The sequence below is a fragment of the Oryzias melastigma genome, linkage group LG5 (genome assembly GCF_002922805.2).
Source record: "Oryzias melastigma strain HK-1 linkage group LG5, ASM292280v2, whole genome shotgun sequence".
Classification (NCBI taxonomy): domain Eukaryota; kingdom Metazoa; phylum Chordata; class Actinopteri; order Beloniformes; family Adrianichthyidae; genus Oryzias; species Oryzias melastigma.
The window spans coordinates 26684076-26703566 of NC_050516.1; the positions used below are offsets into that span (position 1 = coordinate 26684076).

At 35.7% G+C, this 19491-nt stretch overlaps 1 protein-coding gene across 1 annotated transcript in view; it reads left to right on the top strand.

The window, feature by feature from the left end:
* The first annotated feature begins 334 nt into the window (after positions 1-334).
* Positions 335-19491, top strand: part of nckap1l (NCK associated protein 1 like) — a 27158-nt gene continuing 8001 nt past the window's right edge. The window contains exons 1-26 of the mRNA XM_024271169.2: positions 335-509; positions 1831-1941; positions 2163-2255; positions 2586-2642; positions 3041-3183; positions 3928-4018; positions 4232-4369; positions 4689-4737; positions 6130-6286; positions 7518-7574; positions 7648-7744; positions 7935-8044; positions 8317-8449; positions 8584-8665; positions 9393-9451; positions 9540-9685; positions 9762-9894; positions 10070-10189; positions 10540-10679; positions 12332-12463; positions 13440-13658; positions 13758-13888; positions 15227-15324; positions 16219-16312; positions 17868-17950; positions 18038-18118. Coding sequence (XP_024126937.1) covers positions 420-509; positions 1831-1941; positions 2163-2255; positions 2586-2642; positions 3041-3183; positions 3928-4018; positions 4232-4369; positions 4689-4737; positions 6130-6286; positions 7518-7574; positions 7648-7744; positions 7935-8044; positions 8317-8449; positions 8584-8665; positions 9393-9451; positions 9540-9685; positions 9762-9894; positions 10070-10189; positions 10540-10679; positions 12332-12463; positions 13440-13658; positions 13758-13888; positions 15227-15324; positions 16219-16312; positions 17868-17950; positions 18038-18118 — 2844 coding nt within the window. The 5' untranslated portion in view covers positions 335-419. The remainder of the gene's footprint in view (positions 510-1830; positions 1942-2162; positions 2256-2585; positions 2643-3040; positions 3184-3927; positions 4019-4231; positions 4370-4688; positions 4738-6129; positions 6287-7517; positions 7575-7647; positions 7745-7934; positions 8045-8316; positions 8450-8583; positions 8666-9392; positions 9452-9539; positions 9686-9761; positions 9895-10069; positions 10190-10539; positions 10680-12331; positions 12464-13439; positions 13659-13757; positions 13889-15226; positions 15325-16218; positions 16313-17867; positions 17951-18037; positions 18119-19491) is intronic.

The window sequence follows — 19491 nt, forward strand, 5'->3', positions numbered from 1 at the left end:
ATTATTTGGCCTATTTTACATTTGTTTTTGTAAAGTTTTCAACATTTTTACAAAATAATTTTTTAAGGATTTATGTGAATCCATTTGAAATGCATTCATCACTGTAAAAAAGGAATTAAATAAGAGGAAGCTGTGAGCAGGAAAAATTCAAAAGTTGTTTGTAGCATTTATTTATTTATCTATGATTAGAGCATCATTTATTTATTTTATTAAAACAAGATCAATTTTTCCTCCATCATAATCTTCTTTTTAATGTCGAACACATCGATAGGTTTTGCACATTGCTCCACCTCCACCCACAACCCGCCTGTGACGCTGAGGGTGAGGCCTTTAGAGGCTTTATTTCCGAGGGTTCATCTACGGCTCAGAACTTGGAGGCCAGGGTTCAAACGGAGGGAGAGGTGTGGACTACCCGCATCATGGACTACCAGCAGAAACTGGCCGAGAAACTCACCGTCCTCAATGAGAGGGGTCAAGGCGTGCTGATACGCCTGAACTACATTAAAAAGGTGAGGGGAATGAGAGCGGTGACCTGTGTGAACTACGAAGAAGGAACTTCAATTGGACAGTTTTTTTTTGTAGTACATTTTATATTTCTAGAGTAAAATAAAGAATTCACCTTATCCAATATCTTTATCATTTATCTTCATTTTATATGTATCTATCTCTTAAGTGTTGTTTTATTTCTACTTCCAGTTTAGAGGACTAAAAAATGTGTTTGTAATGTCAAACACATGAAGAGGGTAACTTTTCATGGAATTTATAAAAATAGAATAATTTGAAATATTCATACGTTTTATCGGAAACTTTTCTAAATTAATAACAAGATCATTTGTGCTTTTAATACGCAGAGTCGTGAGCAAGTTTGTTTGCATTTTGAGCAACGCTGTCTCCAAACTGCAACCAAACTCATTTCTTCAAAGAGGAAGTGCAAACAGGAAGTCAGCTTGTAGAGTCAGCCACCTCAAATGTCAGTTATTCTGAACCCAAAACAGCAAGTTCCACATTTAAGACAACAAGACAGTCAGTAAATGAGTACACCACTCTCAAAAGGGTTTTATGTTGCAAAAACGCTTTTCTGAGAACCTTTTTTCACAGAAGCATCCGCCATGTGAAGAGTCTAGGTTGATGACTTTCCTTTATTAATAGAAGCAGATGTTTGAGTTCATTTTTTCAAAGCAATCAATTGTTTATTGAATACTAATTGGATTGAAGATTAAAAAGTTGGATTATTTAAAATCAAAACAAGTAAGGAACATTTACAGTAAGTGATTTGAGGGACCACACCTCAGTCTGTTGTCAACCTTCTCTCTTTTATTTATTTTCATTTCACAACATTTAAGCAGGGTGAAATTCTTCTTCTATCTTATTATCTTTTGAACTAGAATTCCTCATCTTAACCTTAAGTTTTTTCACCAATGATAGGAAAACAATACATTGCTGCTTTCTCTAATCCTGACATGCATCATACACACCAGCAGATGTCTCTGTCAGGCCATTTCTTACATTTAGAGTTAGTATTCTTAACTCAGAGTTGATTAATGCAACTACAGATCCACTAAACATCTCCACTGCAGCAGTTCAGGACTAGAACATTTCTAAAGTGCGCTGCAAGAAAACAGTAATGTGTACGTTTCTTATGAAAAAAGAGGTGTTGTAGGGATTTAACGAAGAGGTGTTCACTTTTAACCTGAAATGTGAGTTTGTAGTCAATTATGGTAGGAAGATTTTTGTACGAGTCGACCTGCTCACTTACTTCAGACAGTGTTTGCATAGTGGATTGTCCATGATGAAAACTTTAGTCTTCTTTTCTCTTCCCTCCACCTGCAGTTATGTTCACACCCCAAACTGCGGCCGTCCTTCCTCACAGATAAAACCATGGAACCCGCCATCAAATACATCAATAAGAAGTTTCCAAATATCGACTTCAGGGGAAACACTGTAAGTATATATATATATATATATATATATAAAAAACATCCCACAAATTTATAACAGATGATAATAGAATACGTGATTTATAATGCACACAATAAAAGAAAAAAATCATTCTGTTTTTTAAATGTAATTTCAAGCTCTTTTGATAATTTATCCCATATAACTATAACATTTTAACTCAGTTGGTCCTACAGCTGTCTTATTTCCATTATATATTTTTGTAGCATCACCTGACTCCCATCCAGAAGCAGAAGTCTGAGGTACTACAAGCTACCAAAAACTTCTACGACTCTTTTCTGGATGTTTTAGAGCTCAAAGTGAGTTTTTTTACTGTTTCTATTTTTGGCATTTCACAATCAGAAACTCAAGTCATTTTTCTAACATAGCAAAAATACATGATTACATACTGGTACTGTCTGTAAAAAAAACACAAATTATTATTTTTTTTTGTTTGCAAACACTGAAAAATAAACTGCAAGAAATTTAATGCCACAGTATTTTTACTATATTTGCATTATATTACTGATAGATAAAAGTCAGACATAGTTAGAAATGATACTGATTTGTTGCATGAATATTTATATTATATTTCAATTTTTACACTTTAATTTTTATTTTTCAATCTAAATACTTATATGATTTTCCAGGACCATGTGTATGAGTTGCTGAACACCATAGATGCTGGTCAGTGCCACTTCGATATTGTAAGTAACATTATGAGTTGTTCCAGTAGATGATTAACAAGCGTCAAACTCCAGGCCTTGAGGCCCAGTGACCTTCATATTTTCAATTAACCTGCTGTTATAGCCTCTTGTTGGCAAGACACACCTCCATCCATCCATTCATCCATCCATCCATCCGTCCATCCAGAGAGGTCTTGGTTTCTGATAAAACTAGCAGCCCCCCCTTGTACTTCTATCATATATTTTTGCAACTATATGCACTTGATTTCTGGCTATTTTGGTTGTAAATCATAACATTTTCTCCCCTCGCTCTATTTTTAACAGCACAAGTCAATCAATGGAGTCAATGTATCAACAAGTAAATATATTGATCTGCTTCTGATTAACAGCAAGAACTCAAGGCTGTCACTTAATTGCAGGCGTTCAACTTTGATTTCACCAAAAACTACTTGGATTTGATTGTCACCTTCACGTCTGTCATCATCATGCTGTCAAGAATCGAGGACAAGAAGGCTCTGGTGGGAATGTTCAACTCCGCCCACGAGATGACCAATGGGACCAGGTTAAAAAATAACTAAATATTTATTAAAGTTCTGTGGAGGAAAATGTTTAAAAAGCTTATCTTGATGTTTGTTTTTCAACTGAATGAACTTATGAAGCTGAATCTTTCATCTCTTTAGTTAAAACAATTTATGATGTGATTTTTTTTCTTCTTTTTTGCTTGAAATAAACCATTTCTCATCTAATCTAATATGATGATCCCACATTAAACATTTTCGCAGCGGCAGATGTTATTTGGGTATCATATGAAAGCTAAAGTAGTTCAAAATCTGTCTTAAAAACTGCATAAAACAGTATACTTGCCATATAGTGCAAATCTTCTTTAAATGGTGAACTTTTATTTTAGCTTTAAGTCAGTTTATTTCAGAGTTGAAGTTCTCAGTTCTGCTTCTTATTTAAGAATTAAAAAAAAAAAAAAAAGAAATCCAATCATTTGTTGTTGGTATTTGTGATGGATTTCTCAGCCAATTTACAATGTTTTTGGAATAAAATTTAGCATGAATAGACAATAAGGTGAGCTATAATGCCATTCATTTTCCTCTCCTAAAATATAAACTATTAAAATTTATGTTTCTGGCAATTTGTGATATTTTGCATATAAGGCAAAAAAAAAAAACATTGACTCATGTAAAAATGACGTTCAGAGAGAAGAGGATCTAAACTGAGAGGGGAAAAAATAACTCACATCAGCTGCTTCCTGTTTTTTTTCTGCTTCTATTCCTTTTTTGATGGACCAAACCTGCAGCGACCCATCTTATCCTCGCCTTGGTCAGATGTTTTTGGAGTTTGACCATCCCTGGAAGAAGCTTTTGGAGGACTTTGGTCCTCACACAAGGGTGAATGTTCACTCTCAATGAAATATTCTACATATTTTGAGCTCCTTTTTTGTTAAAAACTGGAAATGTGTCTTACAGTACCTTAAATATCCACTTTAATTTGTATGTGCACAAGTGAAAAAAACAAAAAACACATATTTCGTAAAGTAGTGTTGCTGCTATTTTGATTTTGTGATGATTTTTGGTGTCTTTTCGTCTCTTTTTGGCTCCAAGTCCGTAACAGCAGCTCTGGTTTCGCTGAACATGATCTACCCGCGCAGAAACCTTCCACCAGAACAGTGGCGGCGGGCCCAGCTGCTCAGCCTGCTCAGCCTTCCAGCCGCCATGCTGGACCCCGCCTGCTGTGACACGGTGAGCCCATCTTTCTGCTTCTATATTTGTCCCAGACTGTGTGGGGATATAAAGGAACCTAAAAAGTGAGCCTGTTGTGTTGGCTTCAAAACTTTTTTGTTGTTTTTCTTATATTTTTATTCCATTCAAGATGTAACATTGGAGCTCTAGTGTTTATGTTCTTTGATCTACTGTAACTTTTCAATTGTTGACATGATCAATGTAATTCCATCAGATTTTGAAAATCTGATGGAATTACATTGATCGTGTAGGTTAAAAATGTTGTGTTTGAACATTAAAAAATACATGTTTTAAATAACAAGTCCATTGTTCTTCCCAGATGACCTGTGAATACTTATCCATGGAAGTCATGGAGCGCTGGATCATCAGTAAGTATTACTAAAATCTCCACTAGTTACAATAATAAAATGGTATTACCACACATTCTATCATTTGCACAAAAATGAAGATTTATCATAAGCAAAACAGTCACAAAGCTTGACAACACTTAAAAATAATTTGTAAAGTGATTACTTTTGCACCAAATTACTTTTTCAACTTTACCCAAAATTCCTGACTCCTCTACAACCTCTGAACAATTACATTTTTAAAAACCAGAATAATTATTGAATTGAAGTATCTGTTTAATTGAGATTTGGATTTACTGTTGGTGAAAAGCATACTATATTAGGCTTAAAAACATAGCAGCATAAATTGTCGATTTTATAACTAAGAAATATTGTGTTTGTCAAATTATTTTATTATGTAGGTCAATGTTTATACCTGTAAAAACTGTTATTTCATGCATTAAACTTTAGAACAGGTTAAGTAATGAGCTCAAATTATGTTCAAACATCTATAAATTCAAGAAAATATATAAAGAAACTCTGATTTCACAAAATGAAGATAAGACGAGTTAAAAATCATCTAGTGTTTTAATAATGTTAATGTGTTAACTTGAATGTGGTGAAATAATCAAAGCTTTTTAAAATAGCAAACAATAAATTTACTCATTGTAATATGCATTAATAATTTCTTTACTTGATCTGAAAAAGTAGCAATGATAACTGGATTAAAGTAATTATGTGTTTTAATAATAATCAATAGATATTACATATTGTGTGGATTATTAATGTTTAATGAAAATATGTAAGAATTAATTCAGAGAATAATCAATACGCATTCTATGATTACTTTAAAACTTGATTTCAATGTGTGATGATTATTTTTCTGCATTAATATTAAACTATATGCTGATGATAATCAATGAGTATTACATATTTGTTACATAGTGTGTGATTGATGTTACTGCTTAGTGAATACATGAAATAATGTTTTATGAGGTTAATCAATAATCTACAAGCACTTTACTTTGCTACTTAAAACAAAACAAAAAAAAACTTGCATTTGATCTGATCAGAACCTGATTACAAAACTGTCCAAAACTGTAAAATAGAGTAAGAGGTTATTGCTTATTTCCACTCCTTTCCAAGCAATCAATCAAACTCTACTTGACTTTAGTAAAGTAATTTCCGTTTATTTGTTTTTCTATTTTCTAATCAATGCATTTCATTATTTCTGCAATGAGTATGATAAAGTTGTGTGTTTTGACCTGTATTTTTCACAGTCTATGCTTGAAATCAATCTATCAATAAATATTTAGTAGCATACAACCGTATCAATCTGCAATTCAAACATTTTGACCGTATTGATGTTGCATCCAGCAATGCTTCAGTTTCTTTAAACCAGCTCATGGAGGTCGGTACCTGTCTTCATTGCAGTGGGCTTCCTGTTGTGCCACAGCAGCCTGAACACAAACCAGACCTCTCAGGAGCTGTGGAAGATGGCTCTGAGGAGTGGCCTCTACCTCACCGTGATCAGAGACGAAGTCCTCAACATACACAAAGTGACCGAAGACATCTTTGACAACATTAAAGGGTATCTCGCTGTTTATTGTACAGGTTTGAATTCATGTTTTGGATTCTTAACTGAGTCACAGTGAATCATCAGCCTCCTGCTAATCCTATCCTCTAGTTCTTCCTCATTAAAGCCCCACTCCTATCATATTTTGATTAATTGTAATTAATTATGATTGTGCTGTTTTTAGGCTAAATCTGTCAGGCTTTGGTCACAAATGCAAGACAGGTGGCAGTTCCAAAAAACGAGTCCTTAATAACAAAAACAATCAAAAAACCAAGGAAAAGCTATATGCCAAAAAAGGTATCAGTAAAAAAGGAAAAAAAAAAACTCAGGATCAAAAACCTGGCAAGGGAGACGAGAACTGGAGAGTAGCAAACAAGACAAACTTGTAGGGAAGAGAGGGGAGGAAACCATTAAATACAGAAAAGGGAGGGAAAAACAACAAAAAGACACACAAGAAACCAATAAAGGAGGAGTGGTGATCAGGAGGGGGAAAACATATGAAAAAAATCTAAAAAACTATGTTGTTTTCTAGGACATAGTTTCTGCAGAGCGGCAGTAGTTCATTAGAAAATCTCCTTTGAGTTGTCTTCGTGGAGTATGCCCCTACTTCCCATCATCACTCTGTTCACACTCTCTCCCACTAGCTTATAGCCTCTGTGGATGCATCAGAATGGAGCAGAACGGGGAGCTTGCGGCTTGCCGTAGTAGCTCACATCTACACGCTTTTTTGACTGTTCCAATGATTTGAATAAAGAAATGCTCAGAAATGCAATTTTAAGCTTAAATTTCGTCGTATATGTCCTCCATCGTCAGAAAAAAACCACCAAAATCTTTAACACCAACCGACCTAATAAACTCCTTGACTTTATCTGAGTGACGTAAAACAAACCAATTTGTTTTCTCCCGTACACTTCCATCTTAACTGCATGTTGAAACTGTATTCAGATCAAAATTAAGAGGAAAAACAATATTATCTATGATTTTTAGGCTTCCTTAGTGTATGTAGTTGTAGAAAATTCCAGAAAAAGACAAAAGTTAGAAAAGATTAAAAAAAATTAACCTCTGTGAATAATCTATGTATAATCTTGCAGTTTAGCTATGGTGCAGTGGTAGAGCGGTCGAGCTCTGATGGAAAGGCTGTTGGTTTGATTCCCGCCCATGTGTCAAAGCACTATAATCCATTTACTTGAATGTCTCATTTATTTTTTTTAAAGAAATTCGTGTTTCTCTTTTTTCTCTCCATCAGGTACAGCAAACGAATTGCAGACATTAAGGAATGCCGTGAGCATGTTTTAATCAACTGGTAAGCCTTCCATCTTTTTCTTAAATACACCACACGTGCATGTTAACATATGATCAAATGTGAATATTACCAGCGGGGCGATTCACAAAGAGAGGAGGCATTTTCTGAGAGGAGCGCTAAAGGAGTTATGTCAAGTTCTGGCAGATGAACCTGGACTCCTCGGACCAAAGGTAGAAATACTACAGTAGAGCAGATCTGTATCATATCAATTCTGGAACCTGTCAGCATCAGTTGATTTATTGTTTTTTTTTCATCACCTGTCTACTAAGCCTAGATTTCATAGAAATGTAACCAAATAAGGAAGTTTTTACTAACATTCCCTTTATTTTTGCCTCTCTTTGGATCACTCAAATCCCACAGGCTCTGTTTGTCTTCATGGCTCTTTCGTTTTCCCGTGACGAGGTCCTATGGCTCGTCAGACATTCTGAGAGTATGCCAAAGATAAAGACACCAGAGGACTACGTTGACAAGTAGGTCGGAGGTACTCAGGAGGTCAGGACTGTCGTAGCTGCTTTCCTCGTACATGCAAACGCTGCCCGTTCATTCTGACGCAATACTCCAGCACTAACGTAAATGTGGCGTGGTGACTGAGAAAACAGTTCTTTTTCAGTGTTAATGTGGACTCTCATTAAGACAGTGTGGACGTTTTTCCGGCTACTTCACCACATTTATCAGAATCCCTCGAAACCAGGCAACAAATAAAATGTGGGCATCCTGTTTATGGTTTTCTCTTCGTCTCCAGTCAGATGGCGGAGCTGCTGTTCCACATGGAGAAGTTAAGAAGTCTGATGAGAAAATTCAGTAAAATAGTTCAGCGGTATCACGTTCAGTACCTGGCCCAGTTTGATGCACTGGTTCTCAATGACACCATACAGGTACCTGAAAATGAATTTTTAGGGAAATAAGATGATGCAGAGATCAAAGTAAAAGAGTTTTGAACTCTGTGTTACCTGTAGAGTTATACAAAGTAAACATATTTGTCACATATATACATTTTTTTTCACTTTAGAACATGTATGTCTGTCCAGAGGAGGAGTCGGTCCTTCTGAGCTCGTTTGTCTCAACACTGTCGGCTCTCTCGATTAAACAAGGTAAGATTACCTGCATGAATAAAAATAGAAACATTTTAGATAATTGGAAAAATACAAATTACATTGTACAAAGCATTGAACCAGTTTGTGTTCTTTCTAATTTAGCTTTTGTGTACCCAGACCATCAATTTTTACACTTTATTCTTTGCCGTGTCCTATATTACTTTCATGTATTTTAAATTAGTTTATTCTTCTGTGTGTTTTACTTAATGCCAGGGCCGGAGCTACAGGGGGGCAAGGGGGGGGACTGTGAATACTAGCCTCATTATTGACAAAGATGAAGAAATCATCAACACAAGCTTTAAGCATTGCAAAAAAACAAAAAACAAAGCTGTATTAATAAAAAATAAGCCAAACTTGATAATAATAATAAAAGTTAGAAATACGTGATTTTTTTTATTTTTATTTGCAATGGTCTTCCAGTCTGGTGTTTTTCCCCTCTCTTTCCCCCCCAAATAAAATGTTTTAGCTGAGGTTAACACATTTTTTGACAGGCGATGAGCAGCGAATTTGTTGCGCCAATCGTGTTGGGTGTGAATGCACCTTCAGACTCTGATATTTCCCCATAAACATCTCCAGAATTAATTTTTTTAATCCTCAGTCTTGTTAAAGAAAATATGGAACTTTGATGTCATTTTTTATTTACTTGTTACAAAATGTGTACTCATAAATAAAAAGCGTCTTAAACACGTTCTAATGTCCTGGTGATAATTGTTGTTTTCTGCAGTGGAGAACAAAGAGGAGATTGACCTCAGAGCAGTGAGACTGGACTGGCTGCGATTGCAGGTCTCTAATTGTTCATCATTAAATGATGAGTATAGTTTAAATATGTACTCTAGGATTTTCATTAACAACAATCTTTGCTCTATTTTAGGCATACACAAGTGTGACTAAGGCCCCTCTACCACTGAAGGAGTATCCTGACTTGGCAAAAGTCATGAACATGATCCAGTTCCACACCAAGATGGTTGACAGTGTGGAAGAAATGATTCAGGAGACATCCGAGCTCTCCATCCTCTGGTCAGTCTCATCTCTGCTTTCATTTATTCATTGGCCTTTTTTCTGATTATTAAATTTGTGCAATTTTTTTTTTTAGCTTCTATCCCCATATCTTTGAGAAGATGTTCACCCAGAGCAACGAGGAGATTCATATGAAGCGGTACCTCATGGCGTTCCCGTCAGTCTGCTCTCACTTCAGTTACTGTGGACACTCTCTGTGTCCAGAAGAGGTCAGTGTTCAGTCATCTGCTTCCACATTTCACAGTAGATTATGACATCATCAGTAAAAAAAATCATTCTGTAATTATAGGAATTCAAAACATGGAGATTATGATCTGTGTGAATGACATGTTTTCCATTCAGTCTTAAACACAGCGCTCTCTTGTTGTGTCTTTTGTGCTGCAGATGGATATATTAGAGAAGAAGAGTTTGCGCCTTTGTGTGAGCTTCCTGGAGCAGATAGGCAAGCAAACCAGCGGTGTCGTCTTAGAGATATGTGCCGAGCAGCGCAATCTGAGCGACCAGGTGGAGTCTGAGAATTTCACATTTCAGAAAGCTATTTGCACCGACTGATTCTGCCAAAATCCATGTCCAAATATAATCATGCTATCATCCAATTGGCATGGGTTTATTTTAACTGGGTCCTGTAAGGTGACTGGGGAATTTAACTAACTGATAAGATAGTTTTGAAACCCCGGAGTTCATTACAGCAGTATTGTTTTTCCTAATTGCTTATGTAAAATATGATCTTCTAGTAATGTGTGGGAAAAAAAACACCCGTCAGGTTGTATTTGCTTGCTTTGAGTTGATTTTCTACTTTTCTGTCTTCCCTCTCTTCGACCTTTCTTAACTTTTTTCACTTGACTCCTCATCAGCTGTTGCCCAAGCACTGTGCTGAGTCCATCAGTGCTGCTCGACACAGGAAGCAGAAGAAGGCTGTGCCTAAAAAAGGAGAAGTCCAGAAGGAGAAGCCAGGTGCTGAAAGCCTGAGGAAGGACAGGACAGTCACCACAAAGTTAGCATTTTTCATTTCATTTTCTTAGCATTTATTGAATGTGTCTGCATGTGCTGCATCAAAATGAAAGTTGGCAAAAATATTTAAAAAAAAATAACGTTTTTGGTCTCATGCAATTTGTAGTTTGGCATAATTCAATAAAAATATTCATGTTCCAGACATAAACGCATATTTTACTCACCTAAACTACGTTTTCTAATAGTTGCTTACTTTGCAAGACTATATATGTACAGTAAAAATATAGACTAAGCTATTGTTTTTCTTTTTCAAATGTTGTGTAAAGTTAAGAGAAAACTGTTTTGGTTTTCAAACTGAGTTTGAGACATTTATAGATGCAGACGGAATGAGCCCTTTTGCTTCCAAGGACATTTCCACAGCAGCCGAGAACGGACAAAACAAACACAGGCTGCAGGAAGGTCTTTGAGGGGTCTTATTTATGTTTTTACTGGGGTCTATATTTTATCTTACATGTCTGTAAGAACAGCATGGTAGTGAAGCGGTGATGGTGGTGCGGTTTACACAAATGTAACAGCATTTTGAAGCCTCTAAGGTGACTCTAGAAGTCAAAATGAATCTGCTTTTAATTAGGATTTGAGCATTATATATTTGCTTAATTAACTTAACTAAACTCTTAGTGATCAAGATAATCTATTTTAAATGTGAGGATTTTCTTTTGTAAATAAACAGATTTAAAATCTTCTGTCATAGTTTGTCAGTAGTTTTGCATTTTCACTCGGAGACTCAAAGCTTATTTAAAAATAAATGAAAAAGAAAATCTATGACGGAGCTCTGGGGCCACAAAAAAAGTAATATTGAGGGTAATTTTTCTCGTATTTATGACTTTAAATCTTGCAAATTTACAAGATTAAAAGTCGTAAATTGGCAACAAAAAAACTCTTAAAATTAGCCTATGACTTTTAAGTCATATAGGACTTTATTCCCAAAATTTAACAGTTGTGACTTTTGTCTCGTAAATTTTCGAGATTTAAAGTCATAAATATATTACTTTAAAACATTTAAATTTACGAAAAAAACTCATAAATTTAGCCAATAACTTTTAAAGTTATACTGTAAATATAGGACTTAATTCTAGTAATTTAACAATTACAACCTACTTCTCAATTTAAAGTCGTAATTAAAAAAGAAATTGTTAGTAAACGGGTCCTAATGTTAAATTGTAAAATAAAAAAATTGTTACTCTTTCATAAAATATTCCAAATAATAATATTTTTATTATTTATTTATTTGCTTGTTTGCCTTTTTGTTTGTTTATTCATTTATTCATCAGCCTTTTAGCATCAGCCTAGACTTTTGACTCTATTTTATGTTGGTTTTTATCTCTGTTTTAAAATTGTTTTACTTGGTTTTATGATTTTTATACTTTATATGTTTTTCTATTAATAAATCACTTTATAAATCAGCAAATGAAATGTAATACTTATTCGTAAATATCCTTTTTTTTTTTTTAACAATGTTTAACTTTGTCGTTTTGTTTGATCAATTATTGCTCAAAGCCTTCCAGCTTCTTTTATTCCTGAAGAATGTTAATTTATTCCTGTTTTTATTTCTCCATCCTCTGCATCATTTGGGAGACCTACTGGTATATTTCTTTACTATATCCATTGTCCCTCTCTTTTCTCTGTATCTTCTAGTATGGACAAGCTGCATCTGATGCTGAGAGAGCTCTGCTCCACCTACAGTCTCTGCAGCGATTTTCTCATCTTCGACCACATTGTAGTTCCTACTGAGTTCCTTCTGTCTCATCTGGAGCAACGCTTTTCTGAGTAAGCTCGCAGAAAGCTGAAAGCTTTACTTAGCATTTTTCTGTTCCTGATACTGCATTTTAAATCTAATTTGTTGGATTGCCTTGCTTCCTAACCAAGGAATAAGCCAGAAGTTTTCTTCATTCTAATGCCTCTCTTTGACAGCTTGCTGACTATTAGCTAGAGTTCAATTAATTGTTCTTCTATATAAAAAACATTAACATTCACTTAATTTAGCACACGAAACAATAATTATAAGAAAACTGAGTTATTTTAAACTGTAATTTATAAAAAAAGTGGGGTTTTTTTGTTACATTTTCCATTTTATTAGTCAAGACAATCAAGGAAGATTTATAGTTTACGTTCATGTCCGTTTGTGCTGCTCTTATTGTCTAGGGTTAAAAACTCACTGAATTTGATCAAATCAATTTTCACTCAGAAATTTCAATATTTACTTATTTAAATCTATGTATCAACTTCTATTTGCAAATTTTTTTTAATATATTTCTGAGCCCAATGTTGCTCTTCTATCAGTTGTATAATGTGGGAATTCCTAACTTAATATATGACAGTTTTCACTTTGTTACATTAAATCCCCAATCATGAGATAAACAACGACATTTGTTTTCCAGAGGAAATTTGTAATAGATGTGATTACTTTAGTTCCACAAATCACATTGAAATAATAAAAAAATAAGTTTATTTAGTATACACAAACCACACTCTTGTTAGTACTTTCCTTTGTATTTGTTGTAGTTTTACAGGGTAATTCAATAGAATTGCCAAATATCTTTTACATAAGATCTTGGGCTCTTCTTTATATATTCAATTATTGACAAAAATAAGCCAAACACATTGTAATGTGTAGGAAAACACTGGAGCACTAGTTGAGCCAATCTGATGAAGGTGAAGTGAAGTGAGCTGTTTGTCACTTTAAGGTCCCGGCTAACGGCTCTCAAGTTGGTGACAGCGACGTTGTTTATACGCGTTTCTCCAGAATCATCGTGAGAATGGCCAATTACAACCAGACCACCCAGGAGATAGCGCGCCCCTCTGACCTCCTGGCCGGAATAAGAGCCTACACAACCAGCCTCCACGGCCTCTCCAGCTACATCAGCGTTGACGTCACCCGGCTGGTGAAGTCTGTCCTGCTGCAGCAAACACAGCCATTGGACTCCCACGGAGGGCAGACCATTACAACTCTCTACACAAACTGGTGGGTGAAAGAGAGAAATTCACTCGAAACAAAATACTTTTAACACTCAAATGTATGTTCTTAAAATATCTTGAATGAATATTGTTTTCTACAATTTAGGTACCTGGAGGGTCTGTTACGTCAAGCTAGCAACTCCTTCATTGTTCACTGCCCAACAATGCACTGCTTTGTCAGTCAGACTACAGACAACGAACACAGTTTCAGAGCGGAGGAGTTCTCAGATATTTCAGGTGACAACTATTTTACATGTAGATACATTTAATGAGTTTTTTCATGTATTAATTGTTTTTTTTTTTTTACAATTTTTGGTCCAATGCTAAATATTTAACTAAAACATATAAACAACAGAAGCTCTGATTTATAAGGAAACATGGTTTATGGCAGGGGTGGGCAAACTTGTGGCCCGGGGGCCATATGCGGCCCCTTAAACGGTTGAATCTGGCCCGCCATCAGCAAAATAAAAAGTTGAAAAAGGGAAAAATCCAGATAAGATTTTGCAGACCGCAGCGCATCCATCTTTCTTTATAGTTTTGTTCACAAATTTTGTTCAAGCTGTGGAGGCTGGCTCAAGAATGACATCATGAAATGGGCGGGACCGACAAGGAGCTAAAGGCGGAGGCTCAGAAATCGAGTCGTTTTACTTCCGGGTATTAAAACGGGCCACAAAAATGACTCATATTTCATAAATGATTTGTTTTTTAGTGCTCCAAAAGTAATATATGATCATATATATGGATATAGTTTACTCTGAAAGGCTGAAGAAAATCATGGTATGACCCTTTAAACTTTTAATGGAACTGACATTAAAAGACAGATAACGCATCACTTTTTGCATCCTCAGATGTGGCATCAACATGTTTTATAGTTACTATAAGCTTGCATGCGCTGCACACAGCTGTACCAGTTAAGGATTAAAACAGACAGACGCATTTGTGTGGTGTTTGCATCTTTTAGTATCTTGAAACCACAGCTTCAAAAATGACTCACAAGTTTGCCGATAATGCAGAACCTGCAGATCTTTGTCGGTTTTGTGCAGTGGATTGTTTCAACTGACAGTGTGAAGTTAACCACAGTGTTGCTGGACAACACTACATGTCACATGTATGTTTGAACTCTACCTGCTTTTGCGTCAGTGTTGCGAATCATCAACCGTACACCCTCACAGCATTATTTTTGGCTCCACACCACCTCCTCACCATGGCACAGAAATAGATCTCTTCCGTCTAAAAAAGGTTTTTACAGCACATTTGAATCAGATATTTAGCTGAGAATACATTACATTGCAGATCTCTATACTTGACTTGAGTTGCACTCAAAGCAGTGAGCCTTCAGGCTGCCTCAGAGGGATTCAATGGACACTCCATTAACCACCTCCAATTTGTCTTCCACACATCTTCATCCATCCATTTATCAAGGAAAAGTAGCTGCAGGAGACAGCTCATTAATTCAAGTTCTGCCCCTCTTTAGCTAGCTCACATGTCAGGCTCTGTATACCTAAAGCACTAACCCGTATTGTTGTTGAAATGTATGCATTCATCACATTTCTGAACATTTTACCCTATAAACAGAGCTGCATGCCCTGGCTGAGCTAATTGGGCCGTACGGGTTGAAGTTTCTGGGCGAGAACCTGATGTGGCACATCACCTCGCAAGTCAGTGAGCTGAAGGTAAAGATTTAAATGACCAAAGATGGCTTTTTAAGTTAGACAAAGTGATTTTAAGGCTGTTTTGTCTATTGAAACATATTTCTTCAATGGTACGAAAAGTTGTTTTAATGCTTTCCAACCAGATGCCCATAGATAAACAGAATAGTTTCTTTTACCATGAACATGCCATCTATTCGTTGTATAGAGAAGTGTTTCCAGTAAGTGTTTTTTTTACAATGTTTTTGTAATGGAAAAAATGATGCAACAGCAGAACCCGTCCTCACTGGACATATTGTGAGACTTCCCTGAAACTGCATTAACTAAATATTAATGACGGTAATTTAAATAAATGCAGCAGCATTACCTAATAATTTATATTTAGCTAAAGTGACGAAAGCTTAAAAAGAATAGCTTAAAAATATAGACGTGTTGAAGCATCCTTTTTTTTCTTACTGTGACTTGGTAATTGTTATTTATGTTTCAAGGCTACTGCAGCTGAGTCTCTTTTCAAGGTTGGACAACATATTTATGGTTTCAGCATAAAATATATGTAGGTGTTGTCTCCATGACAGAATCTGCTGCTCCAAAGCAGAAAATCCAGTTTCTCTGGTCAAAATTTATGGTTACTCTCAAAGCTGGTTATTTCTGCCTCCAGAAAGAAATGATAACTTAGTTGAGAAACAAAAATGTAGTTGAATTGGCTCATTAAGGAAGTAATGTATAGGATACACTTAAAAAACATATCCTCACATTAAAATCGTGTAACCTGCAGTTTAACCACTTTGACACCTTTGACTAAAGTGAGGAATTGCAAAATGAGATGTCAGCTGATCTGTCACAGCTTTGGCCTCTGCATTATTACTCACCACAGAAGGTGTTTTATCACTTCTTTTTTTTCCTTTTCCTATCCATCAGAAAATGGTGATAGATAACATGGACATCCTGGTACAGATGAAAAACAACTTTGGCAAGCCGGAGGAAATGGTCGCTCTTAAAAAGAGACTGACAGGTGAGAAGTTGAAACGATACGATGAGATAAAAGTGAGATGTTTGAAGAGAGAAGACGGAGCTTACAAAAGGGCTGTTAAAAAACTTAAAGGATGTCAAGCATAAAGTCAGAGGGAGGAACTCTGAAACTGAGTAGAGGATGGACAAGCACCAGAAATGAATCTGAGCTATAATCAAAGTCATTTTTGTACTACATTCTGCAAATTGAAACTTTTGGGTATCTAGTTCAACGATCCACAAACTACAACACTTAAGGAGCCATTGGGGTCGATTTCTTACCAACCACAACCCAATAGCAGTCACCAAGTCTTACTTCAAAAAATAGTACACTGATTTGTTTTTATGTCAATGGTACAATTGGATAAATATATTTGTGGGAAGGGGAATATGTAAAACATGAAGAAAAAATATTGCATTTTTTTTAATATGCCATACTTTGTAACTTTTGACAGAGGTTCACAACTTCCTTTCAAAATAAAAGACACCCTGTACCAGGGTGCTCATCCTAATGCAGCAAATGTAGTAGTAGGTAGGGTAATGTCAATAGTAATGAAAAACTGTATAAAGATACAGTTTTTTTTTTTTTTTTACCAGAAAGTACACTTAAAACCATGAATTTTGTTCATTAATCTTTTACATTTAACTGACCTAAAATTTATCTATAATGCAATACTCAAAAATCTGTCAAAATGTTTGACTTTGGTTAAGTTGTGCCTCGTGACGGATTGTTGGCTGCTGTAGTCCTGTTACAGGCAAAATTGATACACGCTCTGCTTCAACTGTTTTATAGGTTGAAAAAAGTTTAACTTCTCTGACGTGTTTGTGTCCGTGTAGTCAAAAAATCTGTTATTGTTTTAAATTAAAATGTTATTCATTAATCAATGCATTTATTGATGTCCTTATCTTTAACAAAAAAAACCTAACTGAAGGGGTAAAAGAGCCACATTTGGCTCCGGAGACTCACTGAAGGAAATAAACATTCGCTGACAAACCCAGCTGTTATGAGTGTTCTAAGTCCGCTGAAGGGAATTTTTTATTAAACAAATTTCACAATAAAGCCTCCACCAGACACATGGCAATACAATCACAGAACCACAGTAATATTTATAATCATAAGGCTTTGTATCAATATACTTGAAAATCATTTCTTTATTAGAGCAAATTATATTTTTTCTTATGTGCTTTGATTACAAGATTTGCATAATTTCTAGCTGCATTTTATTAGATAAGATTTCCCGTTGGACAGACGTGATTCTCTAATGCAATTTTCAGCATCTAATGCAGCTAAGTGACAAATTACAACAAAATATGATTTATGATCCAAGTCTGGCAACAATGGATTCATGTTTTTTGTACACATTTTGCAGAGTGCATTTTGTGGTTGATATCACATCAGTTAATGCAAGCATACGTCTTTAAAAATCCAATCTGCCCAGCAACAGCAGCTAACTCCACATTTGACTGTGTTATTGTAATTGAGGGCTGTGCTCTTGAAGCCCTGCGTGCTCCAGTCAGTGCTGAAGTGTTGAAGAGAGATCATGTGCATGCGCTTCCAGGTGGAGAGAATGTCCTAAAGAGGATGACCATCGTCGGGGTGATCCTGTCCTTCAGATCAATGACTCAGGAATGCTTAAAAGAGGTATTTGTATTATAAGAGAAATAGTGAAATTATAAATAAATGAAGCGACCTTACCAAATAGTCTCTTTCTGATTCGAATGAATCTAGATTCTTCAGAAGCATTGTCCCTTCCTGATGGCACCAATGGAGTGTCTGCGAGACAACATCTCTCCAGAAGCTGACATTAAGGTAAACATAGCTATCATCTACAAAGCTGCAGCCACCTCTGATGCCACCAGTGTTTGAAAACTACAAATCTTAACTATTTGTAAAAAAGAAAAAAAAAATCATAATAAGTTACATTGTTACAGGATTTCTTCAAAGCCCACCTTTCCGGGTCATGGGGTTGTTGAAGCCTTTCCCAGTTTGGTTGCTTGTCCACACCAATAGCATTTTCCCTAAATCAAACTTAACTAGAAAATGTGCATTACCTGCAATAGTGTGAATGCTTCTCTTGAAAGTGGTCGCTGAACATTCTTTGTCAATTTAAGTAATTGCTAAAACAATTTGCTGAAAGTGCTAAAAAAATATTTGCATAATACCAAATAAATTTAGCTTAACCCAAAATTATCCCAAAACACTTCAGCAGATGCCAAATTACCCCAAAATGCTAACACGCTGCTAATATATAAGCTTGACTCCAAAATAGCTTTAAAAAAATCTCGGTAGATGTCAAATTAACCAGAAAAGCTAGCATGTAGCTAAAATATTAGCTCAACCCATAATTATCCCATAACACTTCATTAGATGCCAGATTATCAAAAAATGCTAACACGTTGCTAATATATTAGCTAAACTCCAAATTAGCCAAAAAATCTCAGTAGATGTCAAATTAACCAGAAACGCTAGCACGTTGCTAATATATTAGCTTGACTCCAAAATTAGTTTAAAAAAATCTCAGTAGATGTCAAATTAACCTAAAAAGCTAGCACTTTGCTAAAATATTAATTCAACCCAAAATTAGCCGAAGGCCCGATCCGAATTCTCCCCTTCTCCCTTCCCCTTAGCCCTCTCCCTTCGTCTATCCTTCCGTGCTTGCTCCAAACGGTGGGTGATGAAAAAATAGTGTCTAATATTTCGGACGTGACTTTCGTTCATTGATGTCGTCAATGCTAGTGGACCGTCACCAGTCCGCTAGCATTAGCATGGAGCTTACAGTGCTTAAATAAACATAACAACTGCGGTTTTATAACCTTAAAAAAGGTCACACTACACTATAAAATCCTTACTTACATTTAAATGTGAACATCTGTGATTCAGATCGCACCAAAGTGAAGAAAAGAGGTTCACACACGTTGCAGTTTACTCTGGTGATCGTGGACTTTGGACCCCTCTGTTTGGAGTGTGAAACTTAAAAAATAGTAATTTGGGGCACGACTTCGACTTCATGTGCCACTTCAAATCAAGGGAAAGGGAGAAGGGGAGTGTTCGGATCAGACTCAAAACACCTGTGTAGATGCTAATTTATCCAAAAAAGCTAACACATTGCTAATGTATTAGCTTAACTCCAAACTAGCCCAGAAAACCTCAGTGGAAGTCCAATTAGCCAAAAAAAAAAAAAA